This window comes from Galleria mellonella, unplaced genomic scaffold (assembly GCF_026898425.1).
Source record: "Galleria mellonella isolate WM207_F2 unplaced genomic scaffold, CSIRO_AGI_GalMel_v1 utg38, whole genome shotgun sequence".
In the NCBI taxonomy this organism is placed as follows: domain Eukaryota; kingdom Metazoa; phylum Arthropoda; class Insecta; order Lepidoptera; family Pyralidae; genus Galleria; species Galleria mellonella.
In genome coordinates, this window is record NW_026442090.1 from 7691291 (window position 1) to 7708159 (window position 16869).

General features: G+C 31.8%; 1 protein-coding gene across 1 annotated transcript; it reads left to right on the top strand.

Annotated features, from left to right (window-relative positions):
• On the top strand, window positions 1–13456 carry LOC113522843 (beta-galactoside alpha-2,6-sialyltransferase 2). Its single transcript, XM_026908684.3, has 5 exons — window positions 1–1030; window positions 8396–8493; window positions 9428–9573; window positions 10482–10612; window positions 12573–13456. The coding sequence occupies exons 1-5, from the start codon at window positions 262–264 to the stop codon at window positions 12812–12814; spliced, it is 1386 nt and encodes a 461-aa protein (XP_026764485.2). The 5' UTR covers window positions 1–261; the 3' UTR covers window positions 12815–13456.
• The last annotated feature ends 3413 nt before the right edge of the window (window positions 13457–16869 follow it).

Consider the following 16869-nt stretch of genomic DNA (forward strand, 5'->3'; position numbering starts at 1 on the left):
CTACAAAGATTTTTTTAGTATCTGCTTACCTATAACATCGTACGTACGTATCTTTATATATGTATATTGGGGTATCTGCAATAAGATTCACGCAGGCGCACATCAGTTTAAACCTTTATCAGCTGATTGGTCTCCGCCCTCTGATTTTAGAAATCTTTGCGTTTCATAGTCAAGGTTGTGATTTTATATTTGATGTAATAAACAATTTTTATAATTAGGTATCAACATATATACGTATCTTGTGCAATTGTCTTTTCAAAAATGAAAGCAGCGGCGATGTCGGTTTGGGTTTTCATAAATCTGCTTTGCTTTGGTATGTGTGGCTACTTATATCTCATCTGGTCACAATATTGGATGTATATAGAGAAACAAAGATTATTTAACAAGACACCAGGGACTCCGCAGAAAACCACCTTGAATTATCAGGACACGTATTTGGAAAATTATAATTTGAAGATAGTGTCTAATTACACAACATTACAAATTGATCCAGTCCGAAAAAATCGGAGGTCGGCTGTTGGCGCTGCTTGGAGCAGTAATCAAGAGTCCAGCAAGCCTTCTGGGTCTTTAGTCCGTCCATCTACTAATATAGTCAGGAAAAGCCAAGGTAGACCTCGATTTCCAAATATACACAAACCAATATTGGAGTTCGACAGTGATAAATACGTTTGTGATGACTATACAACACCAAACTGTGAATCGCAGACGATTGAGTTTAAAGAGTTACTGTTAAAAGAATTTCACAGGGTGTTAATGAGTGATAGTAAAGTATTTAAGTCTGGCTTAGACTCTCAGAATCCTTATAATGTGAAGTACGTGGGTGGTCAGCGACGCGAGAGATCCAGGCAGGAAGTGTTATGTGCTCTCAAAGCTGTGCAAGTGCGAACGGTGACTGCCAAAGATGAACCTTTCGCTCGTCTCGGGTTTCATATACCTCGGGATCCTTTACAGCAAAATCGGACTTTTAATACTTGCGCCGTAGTAACCAGTGCTGGAGCGTTGTTGGGATCACGATTAGGAGAATTTATCGGTAATTATAGTAATATTTAGAGAGAACTATTTTACATAGAGCTTTCAATAACTCGTATAATTTTATTCTCACAATGAATGCTAATTGATGAATCAGAATGCATAAGGATGAGTTGGCACTCGATATGAGTGTTCACCTAAATGCGTAGTTACCTGCTTGTCTTGTCTTGGCTAATACTAATAATTTTGTTTACAGTTATCGTCCTCAATGAGTTTTACTAAGCTTTACTACTTATTTTGTTCTTTTGTAACATAGGGCAATAACCCGTAATGAGAACATTGATTTTCTTTTGAAAGAAATTGTAATTTCAGCATCCTCGTGCTGTTATGGAACATAACTGGAATTTTTTTAATTATATCTATATGTACCTATTTACTTGCAATATTGTAAAAAAAAAAAAACAATACAAAGGAGCATATTATAGCTTTGAAAAATATATTTAAATTATATTTATGAGTATTAAGAACAATAAGTTATCATACTAGGACAACTTTACCGTTGTTATGTAGTTATAGGCTGTAGTAGGTGATCGACCGTGCACAGTGCAGCTATCGGCTCAAATCTTTGCTTTGTGTATGCATTGTAATTCACGACCCACCCTTTTCGTCGAAGAGCCCAAATCGTAAACGTATTACTCGAAAATATAAGTGTCATCAGGGATTTTACTGATTGTTCAGTACAAATTTAACGATAAATATTTTGCCTATATTACTTATGTACATGAATAGAATTTTAAATATTTAATGGAAAGTGATGACTTTATAAGGATATTACACTGCTAGGTAATATACATTTATTTTTTGTTAATGCGTAAATGCCCAAATGAGTAATGCGATAATAGATACTTCAATCCTTGGGTGTTTTTTTTAATCGTTACCAATGAAATAGTAACCCGGGGCAGTTTGCGGTATTGGTTATGTTGTAAGAGTACCAATAAAAGAGGTTGAATATACACCTAGAGTTGTAAGTCCGTCGCGACGAATTTCTTTTAAGGGATGACAATATGGATGATACTAATATGAGTAGAATTGTAATTCTGTTTGCGCTATGGGCATTCACTATCAGGGCCATCCAAACTAGACAGGATCAAGTGCCAATAAAAATAAATAAATTCATTGGGGACCGTAAAATATTTGTAAAAATAAAACGCAGCTATAATATCATTATTTTGATATTGTATTACATTTTCATTAATTTATCTTTTACAAATTTGATAACATCAGCATCAATATTGGTAGTAGCTAAAGGAGAAACATCAACATGAATATTGGCAGTAAACATTTGGCGGGCCGCATCAAATCAAGCCGCGGGCAGTATGTGGCCCGCAGACCATGGTTTGGACAGCTCTGCACTAGACGAAGCATCAGTGAGGGATGATAGGTGAAGATGAAAAAAAAGAAGGATGGTTAATAATGCGGACTACCAGCTCCTTTGTTATCAATATACACCTTCAACTCGACCTCCACGTGGTCCCCCTTGGAAACCATCATATTGAATTTTAGGTGTATTCATCATGATGGGTTAACTAGCTTGCCATTTCATTTTCTTCCATTAGCGCAGGTGAGGTTACCATTCCATTATCATCCATTAAAAAAAAACGAAGATGTAATAGACAATGATCTGAGGTCAACATTGGTCAAAGTGAAAAAGTAATAGTAGGAGAACTGCCTCTGTCTATAGCCAGGATATAAGCTTGGCTGAAAAAGATAATATCGTCATAGTCGTAGAATACTGACGGATATATATCTATCTACTATACTTATAATAAATTTGTAGAGAGGTCATTTCTGTACATGAAATATATTTCCGAAATAACTATCAGGAGGTGATTAGTGATCGATACTGATGCCAAAAATGCAATCAGTAAAATTTTTGTCTATCTGTCTGTATGTTCGTTATAGAAACAAACTACTCGACGGATTTTAACGAAACTTGGTACAATTATTCTTCATACTCCTGGGCAGGTTATAGTATACTTTTCATCACGCTGCGATCAATAGGAGCAGAGCAGTGAATGTTGGGAAAACGGCCTTGGAAAACAGTGCAGCCTTATGGCCACTTTTTAAAATGTAAAAATGTCCACCCCTGCGAAGCCGGGACGGATCGCTAGTATTTAATATTTGTCAGATCCGTCAGTATTCTACGACTATAACGATATCACACATTACCATATCTAGTATTAGATATGGTGATATGTGCTATTAGTTTTACTAATAGCAGTATGTATGTAGGTTCTTAAATACATTCTTTATAGACTTATACAAATAGACATATATAGATATGAATACAAATGTTTATATTGTACGAGGATCGAACTCACAAACACGTAGAGAAGTGTGCTATCAAGGTCTTCGTATTCTTTTATATTAAAAATACTATAATAACAATAGGAAAACTTTATATCGGATTAAGGTAAAAGTCGCATCAAAGTGAATCATTTATTCAAACAAATCACAAACAATATTTGCATTAGTCATACAATGACCGCAGGACGGTCTTTGTCCTTTCTTGAAAACCTTAAAGAGTTTATAGCCCAATCGTGGAACAGACGTGACACATGTTACTCGGCTAAGGAACTATGGCGTTCCCTTGAAAATTTCTGCGTCAACGAACTTAATGTCTATTTCATTGCATAAAACTGCATGATTACAACTTTAATTGTGGTTTGATTGTACAATATTTATGCTACTTGACAAATTGCATATAGACATGTGGGCAGAGTAGGTATTTATTTATCTATTATACCTAGAACCAATATTGTGTTTATTAATGACTAAGCAATAGTTACAGCTTAGAATCTACAGATGATACTGTTATCACAGAGTAAGTAATAACTGCGTTATAATTATTACCCGTTTACTTAAGTTAAATACTTTTCTTAACTATTTACTGATTAATTTTTCATAGACGTAGTATAAAGAACTTATTATTTTTATTCCTGTCAGATCAAAGAGTAGTACAGTAGATGTTGGATATAAAGTAATTCATCGGATAATGTAATGTAAATAGGATTCTATTTTCTGCGCTTAGCCTCTCATTTGGGCCGTTCTGCGTATGAGTCGTGGTTAGTACAGCCAACCTACCTCCGCTCAGAAGCACAGAAGCTTCCTGGGATCTTCACAGGCCTCACGGAGCGACCTTACCATTCCGAGGATTTCTAAGTGCACATAGGTGTTTCTGCTGTGAAGCAGTTATGTTAGCATTGTTCTGTTTCGGTTTGAAGAGTAGGATATATTAATGTCATATTGTTCATCTCGCTCTAACTAACTAATCATTTATGACTTTTACTTGCTAATTTATATACTTCATAATTTGAGATCTAAACTAAGAACAAGGAATTACATAGAAGAAATGATAAAATAAAATATATGTAGGTATTCTCAAACATGACCTTGTGAAGACTTTTGGATCCTGGGTGGCCACGAACCACCTGATCCTCTCCTTAAATGGTTATATTATAATTTCCTTGTTTCTATGATGTAAAACACTAGATACGAGTATCACACGGGAGAAAGTACAATCTGAATCCTCCTGATGTCCATTCCTTAAGTTCAGATTCAGGCACCAGATGTATTCGTTGGTAATTGGTCCCTTACTTCTTTTGTTGGATAAATATTATTATGATTGCAGCTAATTAGAAATAAGGTGTAGTAATACAGTGTATTGTGGACAATGCAGCTCGCGAGTGTCATTAACCTAAGCTAAGGGTCTGCATAATTCATCGCAGACACCATTGTGTGCCGAATCCTACGAGCGGTGCCGTCTGAGTATAATAAATAGTACGTTACCATGAACATACCAGTTTTATCCCTGTATGAATTGCCTGTTGAAAATCTGAGTAAAAACTTTAGATTTAATAATAAATAATATTGATGTGATATCTACATAGGTAGGTACATGCACGTTTAAAATAATAAACGTATTTTCGTGCCAATACACAATATTCTTGACGATTTATATCTCTACTAATTATTAATGTTCCTTGTTTATTGGTAGAGATTACTAGACAGATACGAATAATATGCAAAGAAAAGTAAATAAAAAGTAAGAGCGAATTTAACTAGTGTATTTATAATAATTTAGATTAAAAAATAGGCAGCTAACTATGCCCTGATAATTTTTTTTTAATAGAATCTCTAGATTAAATAAGTATATCGTTCATTTTTATTGCGGTTGAGTACTTAATCCTACATCTATTTTTTTTCATTTTGTTCTTTGTAACATTGTGACAAAAGATTAGTTACATAATGTTACTACGATTTAAGTGCTATTGTAAAGATATTAAATGCGACTTTTTCTTGTTGTTATTACCGAGCTAATTGTCGTATGGTAAATAAGTCGTAGTGGCGAGATGTCGCAAGACGCTGTATACTTTTCTATAAACAATAGGACAAGTCCGCTGCGACGTTGATGCACCACATAAATTATTGAACAGTTTTATTAACCATTAGCTTTTATCTGTAGCATCGTCTATTTGGATAGCCTATGACAATAATATGTTTGTCCTTAATACACGATTTGCTATAATAATATTTGAGTACAAAAACCATTACCAACTTATAGATAGAAAACATATTTCTATTTAATTAAAGCGCAATAGTTAGTAGAGACCAGTCTCATTTGTTTTTCTGATGATCATTATATATTATTAGCAACCCGCCACTTCGTTCGCATGATTGAGATATATTTAGTGATCGGGATAAAAAGTAACTTATAACCCTCTTTATTTCATACAGTATGTGAATACCAAATTTTATAGTAATTGAATAAATCGTTAATGTAACAAACAAACTTACTTACGTTTATAATATTAAGAACGTTAGAAAGAATGTATAAAATTAAAGTTAAAAAAATATATTCTTATATAGCATGTAATTCAAAATTATATTATTATTCTTTGATTTATTATTAGCAGATTAAACAACTAAAATCCAAGGAATTATATTATGATTATGAGACATTAATGTTTTGAAACTGCTTACCTTTTGAAATTCAATTTTTTTGAGATTTTATGCATAATTTTAAATTCTTATTTTTTTGCTTGTATTAAACATTTAGTAACTAAACTTGTTTTAGGTAGTAATAAATATGACGGGTTACTTATATTAACCTCTATTCGAGATTACGTTACGTAAAGTTCTATCACGTTTTCATGATTTTTTGTGACATTTCCTATAACAGCCATAAGTCAAAACAATCGTATTACCTAGCAGTAAAAAACACTGGAGTCAAGATTGAACAGCAATTATCGATTCTTTTATAGATAATAATGTTGTTTACTTCCATTGTTCCGCTTTCATACATATGACGGTATATAATAGGGGAAAACTTGTGTACGTATCATTTTACAGTACTGATTTCATTTAATTGTAAATTAACTATCTAGTAATACACAAATTTTCACATAAGTTGTAATATATTTATTGTTTACATTTTTAAAGTTATTTAATGGTACAATATTCAACTTCAAGATTATGATTGTGTCATAAATTGGCAAAAAATTTTTAGTTTTGTAGTAATTTGAATAAATATAAATACTGTGACAAAAAATTCTAATAGGTATTATATTTAAATAAATTTATTAGTTTATCCTTTTAATAGTGATTACAGACTGGAATACTCAGTGGCAACTATTTCCTCTATTTTAAAAACACAGTAAAATAAATGTGCTCATCTATCTCATACGAGATAGATGGGGTGGTTTTTTTTTGATGGGTGAAAATGGTATGGTAACCCCGCCTGCGCTAACGGGATACGCTGGCGGAGCACCAGTGAAGGGTCATAGATGAAAAAAAGTTAGTCGAGAATTTAAATACATATGATAAAATAAATATTATACAGCTAGTACTTGACATTTTCTATCTTTATTTTTTTAAGAATCTGTAATAACTTCTGATTAAAATAAATATTAGGTATACTAGTTTTTTAGACAAGTATATAGTATAGTAGTTAAGACATTAACAGTATCTATTTCTAGTATTATACCTAATATATATTTGTATTATTCTTTAAGTGGTGCAATAAAGAGTTAATAAATAAATAAATTTTTAAGTATTGATATATTTGCCGTGACAACTCATTAATTCAAAAAATTTTTAATGAATATTTTACAGGAATAGATAATTAGTACATGGTTTTGTAGTATTAATAATATACGTATAACATTGTGGGTTACGTATATAAAAATATAATATATATTGTATGTAATATTTTGTATGTATTATATTTAATGTGTAACTGTTTCTTATTCGGAATAAATAAATAAATATTTTTATACGAAACAATAAAAAGGTTAAACCAATTTCCCTCGATGCATGTTTCAAAATTTCTCAAGTGGAGCGGAAACGTAATAGACAGTGCTTTTCAAGGTTCCGGCAACGTTGGACAAAATTCTATAACTATAATTTAATTTAATATCAACGAAGGAGAGATTGCAATCGATGGAAAGTTTTTTAAACAGATCCAAGGACCTTGTTCGAATTACAACGATTATGACAATATTTTTTTTTTATATTACGGCTATTATTACAATTAAATAAAGCCAACATAGTTTACATGATCAGTGATTACGTGACTTATTCGATAAACGCTGTTTGAAATTGATGAGGAAGAAAAGTACTTGAGTAGCGGTCTGAATAGGTAAATGTAGTGTGAGGCGACCTCCAGATTGTGTTGCAGAGCGTCAATGGATGAAAATGGTCTAGGACTGTTAAGTAAAATAGTCTATGGAGAGCAGGGCCGTGCCTGACGGGCGTTCATTGCGTGCACCGCACGCAGGCGGCTGAAATTAAGAGGCGGCCAAATCGTTACAAGTTGTTTACTGGGCCGATTTCGGTTAACCAAAAACTGATTTTTTTCCCGGTTTGATGCCCTGTGTATAATAATAAACATTAAAAATTAAAGTAGTTTTTTTAATGTGATCCTGGGGGCGGCCATACAGACTGGCACGCAGGCGGCCATATACCCAGGCACGGCCCTGATGGAGAGGCTTATATTTATCACCGAATTGAGAATGGTTGAGAGAATGATAATGTTTAATATATTTAAATTCATATATTAATCTTCATTTATTTTTAGTTATTTAATATATTTTAAGTAGCTTATGTAATATAAAAAAATGTATGTTAGTAATGATTCATACATTTATATTTATGATAAGATACTTTACATAGGTATAAAGTACTTATTCTATTTGTGTTAAGCTAGTACATAACATACCCGTGTACTAAATTTCATTCAAATCTGTGTAGCCGTTTAAGCATTGTTGAGTAAAAAACATACAAACTCCTTTACAAACTTTCACATATATAATATTAGTAGGACCTTAATTCCACACTTGTTTTCCACTGATCATGTTTGTTTCAGATTCGCATGACATGGTGTTGAGATTTAATAATGCACCTACAATAAATTTTACGGACGATGTTGGTGCCAAGACCACCTTCAGGATACTTAATTCACAGGTGACTGACTATAATTAATTTATTATTCATATGTTAAGAACATGTGAGAACAAAAAATATAGTTTTATTGACTATATTTTATGTTCTCGCTAACTTGACGACCTCTGTTGTGTACAGATTACACGCCACTTCCCTTAAAGATGTCTCGGATTTGATTCCAGGACGGTAAATCTGCATAGTTATCAATGTAGAATATTAAAATTAATTAAACAGTGTAAATGGTAGACTTAACACCATACATCGTTATCTACCAGTCGACTGTCAGTTGACTAACAGGAATAACCACAAATATAATTGACGGTTTAATGTAATGAGCAAATAAAAAGAAAAAAAAATACAGAACAAATGTTCTGTATTGCATATCAAGTAAATACATATGAAAATATATATACAAATACATAAATATATGTATATGTGTAATGGAAGAAGGAGAGTAGAAGAGAATGATACCTTTGCAAAGAGAGGTAGTAGGACTTAGTTGAATTTTCGAATGTGGTTGGTTGTTGGTATGACGGACGGAAATAGGCAGCAGCGCCCCTCTTAAAATGTCACCAAAGCGTAACTGCGGTTGTCAACCCGCCTGCTAGGCGTAGTAACTACTGGTAAAATCCCCCTTAAGAGGAACCTTATGTTTAGCAGTGGACAGTTAATGGCTGATATGATGATGATGATGATGATGAATCACAGTTCGCAATTCGTTTGTATAATAAAAAAATTGCTTTATATTCCAAATATTTCCATTTGTTGAAAAAAGTTATTCAGTCTTTCAGTCGCTTAATTTGAATTGTTTTACTTGATATAATTGGCATTTGGCGTTCCTTTGTTTCTGCCTACCCTAATAGGAGACAGGCGTGACAGATATGTATGTATGTATGTAATTGACTATATGTATCTATACCTTTATTTATTTATTATATATTACATTTATTTCCAGGTAGTCACTAAGCCAGAATTCATGTTTTTAGAGGATCCACTATATAAAGATGTTTCTATTATAATATGGGATCCTGCAAATTATTCATCAACGTTAGAAGAATGGTACAATCATCCAGACTTCCCATTGTTTCCAGTGTATAAACGGTAACTATACTATACTAGCTTTTAATGCAAACATATTACGGTTACCCGCGACTTCGTCCGCGTAAATAGAATTTGTTTACTGACCAGGATAAATTTTAACGCTCTATAAGGTAACAAACAAACTTTTTTACATTTATAAGTAAGGATAAGGATTAAATTACTAAGTGCTAATTTCTGAACTATCTAATGATGTAGTTAAAACATTATATTAATATAATCCTTTATTTTTCACTGATGAACGTGTCTACGTATCAAGTTTGGATATTAGATTGCATTGAACCTGCAACAGTGCATAGTAGGCTAGTGTTTCTGGAGTGAAAAATTTTTGGCGTGTTGGTATACAAGAGGAAATTAATTTACATATACAAGAGGATACTAGAGGATATTAATTCACGTTGGGTATAGGTGGCCTGGTATAAAGTTTATTTTGAGTTTTCCTTTTTTGCACGTGTGTATTAAGTTCCTCTCTGTATGTTATTCTGGGAATGAAAATGAGTAGGTATGAATATATTGGATAGATAATCTACATCAATATCATATAAATATAACTATTGAACTCTACATAATTTTTTTATTTATTACAATATTTTATTCGTTATGCAATTTTTTATGCAGCTTGAAGTGACAAGCCCTAGTTTATATTTGTTTAGCTTTTTCCTATTAGAAAGTAGGAGTCATCACTTCTGGATATGAACAGCACTATAGATATTACACAATATGCTGTAATACTTATATATCATATCCGAAATCGAAAACACATCTGCTTAGCGACTTTAATACTAAATTGGAACTAAATAAAATATTGACGCAATTAACAATATGTATAGATCCAGTTAGTAGCAGATAAATAATTCTATATATGCATTCGTGTTTTTAAGGGATGTATACATTTTTAATTTGAATTGCAGATTACTTGAGCGACGGCCTGATGCAGATGTTCATTTACTCAGACCGGAAGTATTGTGGGACCTCTGGGCGGTACTACAAGATTCTTCGCAATATCGCTTAAGGAGGAATCCTCCGTCATCAGGATTTATAGGTAAGGTATATTTAGCATTTAATGAAAATTTATAATAATGCAATATAATACTATATAATTAGATTATATTAATTGTAAATTGAGTTTTTGTGCACTTGATTTCAGTTAATGTAGAGCCATCTTGTATCAAATTGCATCCAAATCTAATCAGTTGTGTAGGCATTAAAGTTTGAAATATTATTACAAACTTTCACATTTATACTTAGTGATAGGAAAGAGATAAAATATTTCAATAGATAAAATTAAGATCTTGTTTAGTACACAAAAATGCCAAGTTCTATTAGTATGAGAACAAGAGTAAACGAGATGGTAATAAAAAAGGCGATAAATCGGGTAACAGAACTTAAAAATATTATACAAATTGGGAACCTCTTTTTTAAAATAAAATTGTTAGTTATGATATATAACTTCAAGTTTGGTATTATTCAAATTAATATAATTAAAATAACTAAAATAATGTTGTAATTATAATATGTTATTGAAACAGGAATGTAGAAATGATTCGAGTAATTGAGATTGGATTCTTACCTTCTAAGTGATTGTTAAAACCTTCCATTTAGATATATGTATATATTAGTTAAATTATGGGGAATAGCTAATGAGTGACTTAATGATACACACATAATTTTTTCTTTTTAGTATTTTTTTTAAAGTACTTACGTTTGTTTGATTATTTCAAGTAAGCCATTGAAGCACTACTTTAATGGCTCGATCAATCGACCTGAAATTTGGTATATACTCGTATGCAATATCTATATAGTATAGAAAGAAAAAGATGTAGGCTAGTTTTATCCTAGTGAATCAACATATTCAAATCACGCCGACTAAGTCGCGGTTAAAAACTTATAAAGATATCAAGAAAAATCTTCTTAATAATGTGTAGGTACTTCTTAATTTTTTTTCCCTATTATGTGATATTATGTTTAATCGATTCGTTTTTATATCTTATTAGGTATTTAGTAAACATTTGGATTAAACTGAAGTTTGTGCAAATTTTTTTATGTGAGAATAGCGGATCGAGAGTTGAATTAAATTTAAAATTAGAGAATTTTACCTATTTATAAATAAAATAACAAATTATTATTCTATGTTTATGTTGTGACTTGTATTATTTTCAACCAATATCAAAAAGAAGGAGGTTCTTAATTCGGTCGTATTTTTTATGATTGTTACCTCATAATTCCGTCAGTTATAAATAGATTTGGAAAATTTTTTTTTTATCTAAAAGCATATACTTACAGTTTAGTTTCATAGAAATGTCATCAAAATTGGTTCGAAGCTTTTTTTTTTTTAAATCAAAATAACTGATTGTGTAAACAGTCTTAATTTATTATTATTTGTATTTTAAATGATGTCATGAAACCCATAAAAACACGTTGTTTGTTGTTTTTTCATTCATTAGTCTCTGGCGGAGGGACAAGTGGTCTAATTATATATTATATAGCACGTGTGTCATTCATACATGACAATTAGTTTAATCTAAGGATAAAAGGCCCATATTCCCTCGTTTGTTGTTATTACGTGTATTTAATTAAACATGAGTTTAATTAAATAATCATTGTTGTCGTCTATGTTTTGTGTCATATGATAACTACTTAATTAAGTAGGTGTGGAATATTGTTTTGTAACTAAGTAGTCAAAGGTGTATATATATATATAAATAGTTATAATACTAAAATTAACGAATTGTCATCACATCAAAAAGTGGTGGTTCTTAAATTGTCTCTTTTTTGTGTGTATGTATTGTTTAACCTGTCGACAGGTAGTTAATAAAATTTTATTGAAATTCATCGTATCGTTCGGATGTAACACATGTGTACGAAATTTCATTTAATGTGTGATATACCTAGTTATCATAAATACAATACTCTTACATCTTATTTCAAGTGGTCAAATTTGCAACACAGTTAGTAGTTACATAATTTGTCAGTAATCTAATCTAATCAGACTAATTATTCAGGGGTGTGGTTCGCCTTGCACCGGTGTGCACGTGTGCGCGTGTTCGAGTACGTACCTTCGGTGCGCGCCACTCGCCGCTGCCACTACCACGTGGCCCGCGACGACACCGCCTGCACGTTGGGAGCCTGGCATCCCTTAGCGCAGGAGAAAGCTCTCGCTGAACGCATGCGTAGCAATTCCGATTTGGACGTCTTTCAAAGAGGCTTTATTGATATAACTGGCTTAAATAATATTAGTTGTTAATTAAATATAAAGAAATTTATGCTCACAAGTGTCGATTGCTGCCATAGTAGTGAACATGGTAGGGGGCGAGCCTCGTAATTAAAATATGCAATTTTTTACGCTTCATATTTGATTGTATAATAAGTATAATAGTAAATACTCAATTAGGATTTAATTTTTTTAATGTACATAATTGAATTTTTTAGATCATACACCTTTAGGTGGAAAGTGTCAAGTGTTATATAATACAAAAAACGTATTATATAATAGTCAGCTAAAGGGCAGTAAATGTATATTTATATAAACAGATATTACAAGATTAAAACAATTTTATAACCATCAAAAATTAAATTATTTTTAAAAAGATTTTGCAAAAAGACATTCTATCTAAATGTTTATGATCTACTAGAAATAAAGTCATGTTAATTTTCGTAGTCATAGAATCAGATGCAATAACTGTAACTTATTACTTTATAAACTACAAAAAGCATGTCTTCCTAATAAAATATTAAGGTGCCTAAATATGCTATACAAATGTAATAATTAGAACAGAATCAGTACGATTTGTTAAATATAATGAATGATTAATTGTACAATAGTTTGTTTATTGGTCACCCACCACACCTTGCTTGTTTGGTGATACATAAAGCGGCATCGACTTTATCATACAGGAACAAACATTTTAATTGTCGCTTTATGAGATTCAGGTAAGGTCATGTTGGCCATGAGATGCCCTTGTGCGAGGGATATTGTATTTTTAGCGTTTTGCTACAGGCCGGACAGCGGGTGCTATCAGAATACAGATGCGCACGAGTCGCTATTGATTATTTAGCGATTCAGCGCGGGCGCACGGAATTAGCGCGCTATACGACGCACTGTATTTATACACAACTGACCAACGTCCTACAACGTACCTACAATCACTTCCTACTTTGTGATGAAACTCTGAACCATGCATAATTCGTGTACATCATTGAAAATTTAAACAGATACTTAATTAGCCCTAATTAACATTCTAAGCTGTTCTTGGTTGTAAATAACCAGGTATTAATATTTTCCATGGGTGCCTATAACAACTATTTATAATCTGTTTACGTTAATAAAAAATATTATATACATTTTATTAACTTCAACAGGATACATTTTATGTTTAAATATTTGAAGAGGCAGGTACTGTTAGCATAAAAAAGTCAATGGACATAAAGTTTTCACAACCCTAATACGTCGTTTCATATATATAATGAAATCTGCATTAGATCTCAATAGTGGGCTGTACAAGTAAAAATAAACATTCTTCCATAAGAATAAACCCTTGTTGGATTGAAAAAAAAAACTTTACTAAGCACTAACACTAGGCAGGGCGTATAAATGGTTTAGCATGAAAAGCTAAACTTTTTTGTTGTTTTTCTACTCATGTTTTTTGAGAAAAATTACATTTTTATTAACAGAATAGTCCTTTAAAAGGTAAACGATTTCAATTTCATCTTATATTATTGCACGATTTTTTTTTAATTAAATGAGGGGGCAGATTTCGTAAGTATATTTTACAACTGTATGTTTATAAGCGATGGCTACTACTTTTGATAAGATGGGCCGTGAATTTTTTTCCGTACCAAATTGCATTTCTTAGATATTTTTCCTATTGCAAAACTACAATTTTATAATAGGAAAAATATATTGAATTTATAGATACTGATTATTTACTTCATACTTCCGGTGTCATTTACACATTCGGTATGTATATACATATGTCTACTATTATGAAATATCAAATTTTAGGAACGTCTATTTATGATGTAGGTTAATCTTATAAGAAAAAAAAAACTTTATTATCAAGTATTACCTGGTATGTAACTTTTAAACCAGTGTATGTTCGATAATAAGTATCTAGGTGCTTACTTGGTTCTTTCTCAATTCGATTATTAAGATTCCATAGTAAAATGGAAATTTAAATTTAAATTTTCTCAATACTATACAGATCTTCCATTTTATGGTTCCCAATGAGATTTTTTTTATATTACAATTCAGATATTCAAGGATATATTACAATTTAGATATACAAGGAGAAGTATTTTTACATATTGTTACAGATTATTTTTAACAGATTTAGTGGTAACAAGGACTATTAATTTCTTTGTATGTATGTATGTAGGTATGCAAAAATAAACGAAAATAAGCATACATGGTGTGAAGAAAATCAAATGTCTAATAAATTTTCCTCTTGGACTTTGATGTAGGTATTTAAATTTGCTCCCAATATTGCGAGTCATTGACGTCAAAATTCGTAGAAGCAACAGGCGCTATGTAAGTATGCTGTAGTAGTTCACATGGTCCAGTAAACTAACTTCTGGGTATATTCCATAGATTTTATTCAAATTTAATGCAGTTAGTGTACTAGGAAGCGCTGGATTTCTGCCTATTGCATCCTCAGCCTGGCTATGGTCCAGCGATAGTAAATCGATTGTTTATTTATTGCTTTGTAATTAAGTACATATTGATAAATCGTGTTTAGAAAAAACAAGGAAATACCTAGGTATAGATGGCTGCTTTTAAATAGAAAATAGAAAAAAAAAAATAAACAGACACACTTAGATAGATACTAAACAATTCAGTTTCTCCCTAGATAAGGGATATTTATTTAGGGGACGTTTATTTTTTAAAAAGCCTATATATTTATTCAGGATATAGACATAGGAGAACATACTTACAATTCAAGACATGGTTCCTTTGTGTATCAAGATTCAATCAAATCTATTTAACCATAGCTGAGTAACAATTATTTTAAAAAGTTACGAAGCTGTAATTTTCTTTATGTACAGCAAAGGTCATGCGCCGTTTTGTTTGTAACATTTATAGTAGTTTGCTCATTTTAGGCACCCAGAACTTCTGGTTTAAACTTCTGCTTAATTTAGCAGAAATGTAAGTGAGGAGGATGATCAAAGGTTTTTGATCATTAGTAGCAAATATTTGTGATTTTGCAGCACTGCTTATCATTTATTCTCTCATCAGATACCAATATTCTGTTCGGAATCAATTCTCACTTTGAAAAAAGAATTGTTAATAATAATAAATAATTTCCATTCTCAAAAATATGCATTGTATTTTAATGAGCATTATTGAATATGCCATTACAATGCCATTGATTCACCATACAGCCGTATTGGCAGTGTTTTCCCTACAATGCTACACCCAGCCGTTACAAGTTAGCCACAAATTGCGGAAACATAATTAATTATCATAATATACAATCACTGTACAGTAAAAGGTCTGTTTGACATGCCCTTGGCAATACATGAAGGTCCTTAGCTTTGTCTTACCCGTGCATCTTCTTATAAATAATCAGCATATGAGTTATAAAGGATGTGTCATCGCCATTAATTTCTTCGGAAGGAAATGCAGGTGTTCCATAGTAGATATAACATATTTATGTACTCGTAGCGATAAATTGTAGAATTACTAGTAAATAGGTTGAAAGTGAGAAAAGTGCTACAGCTTATGTAATAAATTAATATTTTTAAAATTTCTAATTCAAAAAAAAATATTGGGACGTTAATTAAATATAGAGACAATAAAAATATGAGTAAAAAGTATATATTTTATAGACCCTTAGCATTCTAATTGATTGGTGCCATAGACTATGTTGCTACAGGATGTTGCTATATTGTTAAATTACTAATATTTAATTTTAATTTTTAAAAAGGGCGAATTAAGGTTAACTCACAGTTAGCAACGCGCTCGTGATACCCCTAGTGTTGCAGGTGTCCATAGGCTACAGTAACCGTTCACTATCAGACAGGCTGTATGTTTGTTTGTTACCTTTGTGGTATAAAAAAAGTTTATATTTTTTGACAGAACTCATTGGTATATTGCCGTGTAGTTCCGGCATAGAAGGAACATCCCATTCTTTCGTGTGGGTGTCGTAAGAGGCGACTAAAAGGAATTAATGGTCAAGGGAGGGGCAGCGCCCCTCTTAAAATAACATCAAAGCCTAACTGCAGTTGTCAACCTGCTTGTCAAGCATGGCAACTACTGACAAAACTGTTTTTATCTAAGAGGCCTATGTTTAGCAGTAGATG

Coding starts and splice junctions, on each gene's coding strand:
- LOC113522843 (XM_026908684.3), top strand. CDS start 262: ATGAAAGCAGCGGCGATGTCGGTTTGGGTTTTCATAAATCTGCTTTGC. Junction 1,031..8,395: donor ACGATTAGGAGAATTTATCG/GTAATTATAGTA, acceptor TGTTTGTTTCAG/ATTCGCATGACATGGTGTTG. Junction 10,613..12,572: donor TCCGTCATCAGGATTTATAG/GTAAGGTATATT, acceptor CTAATTATTCAG/GGGTGTGGTTCGCCTTGCAC.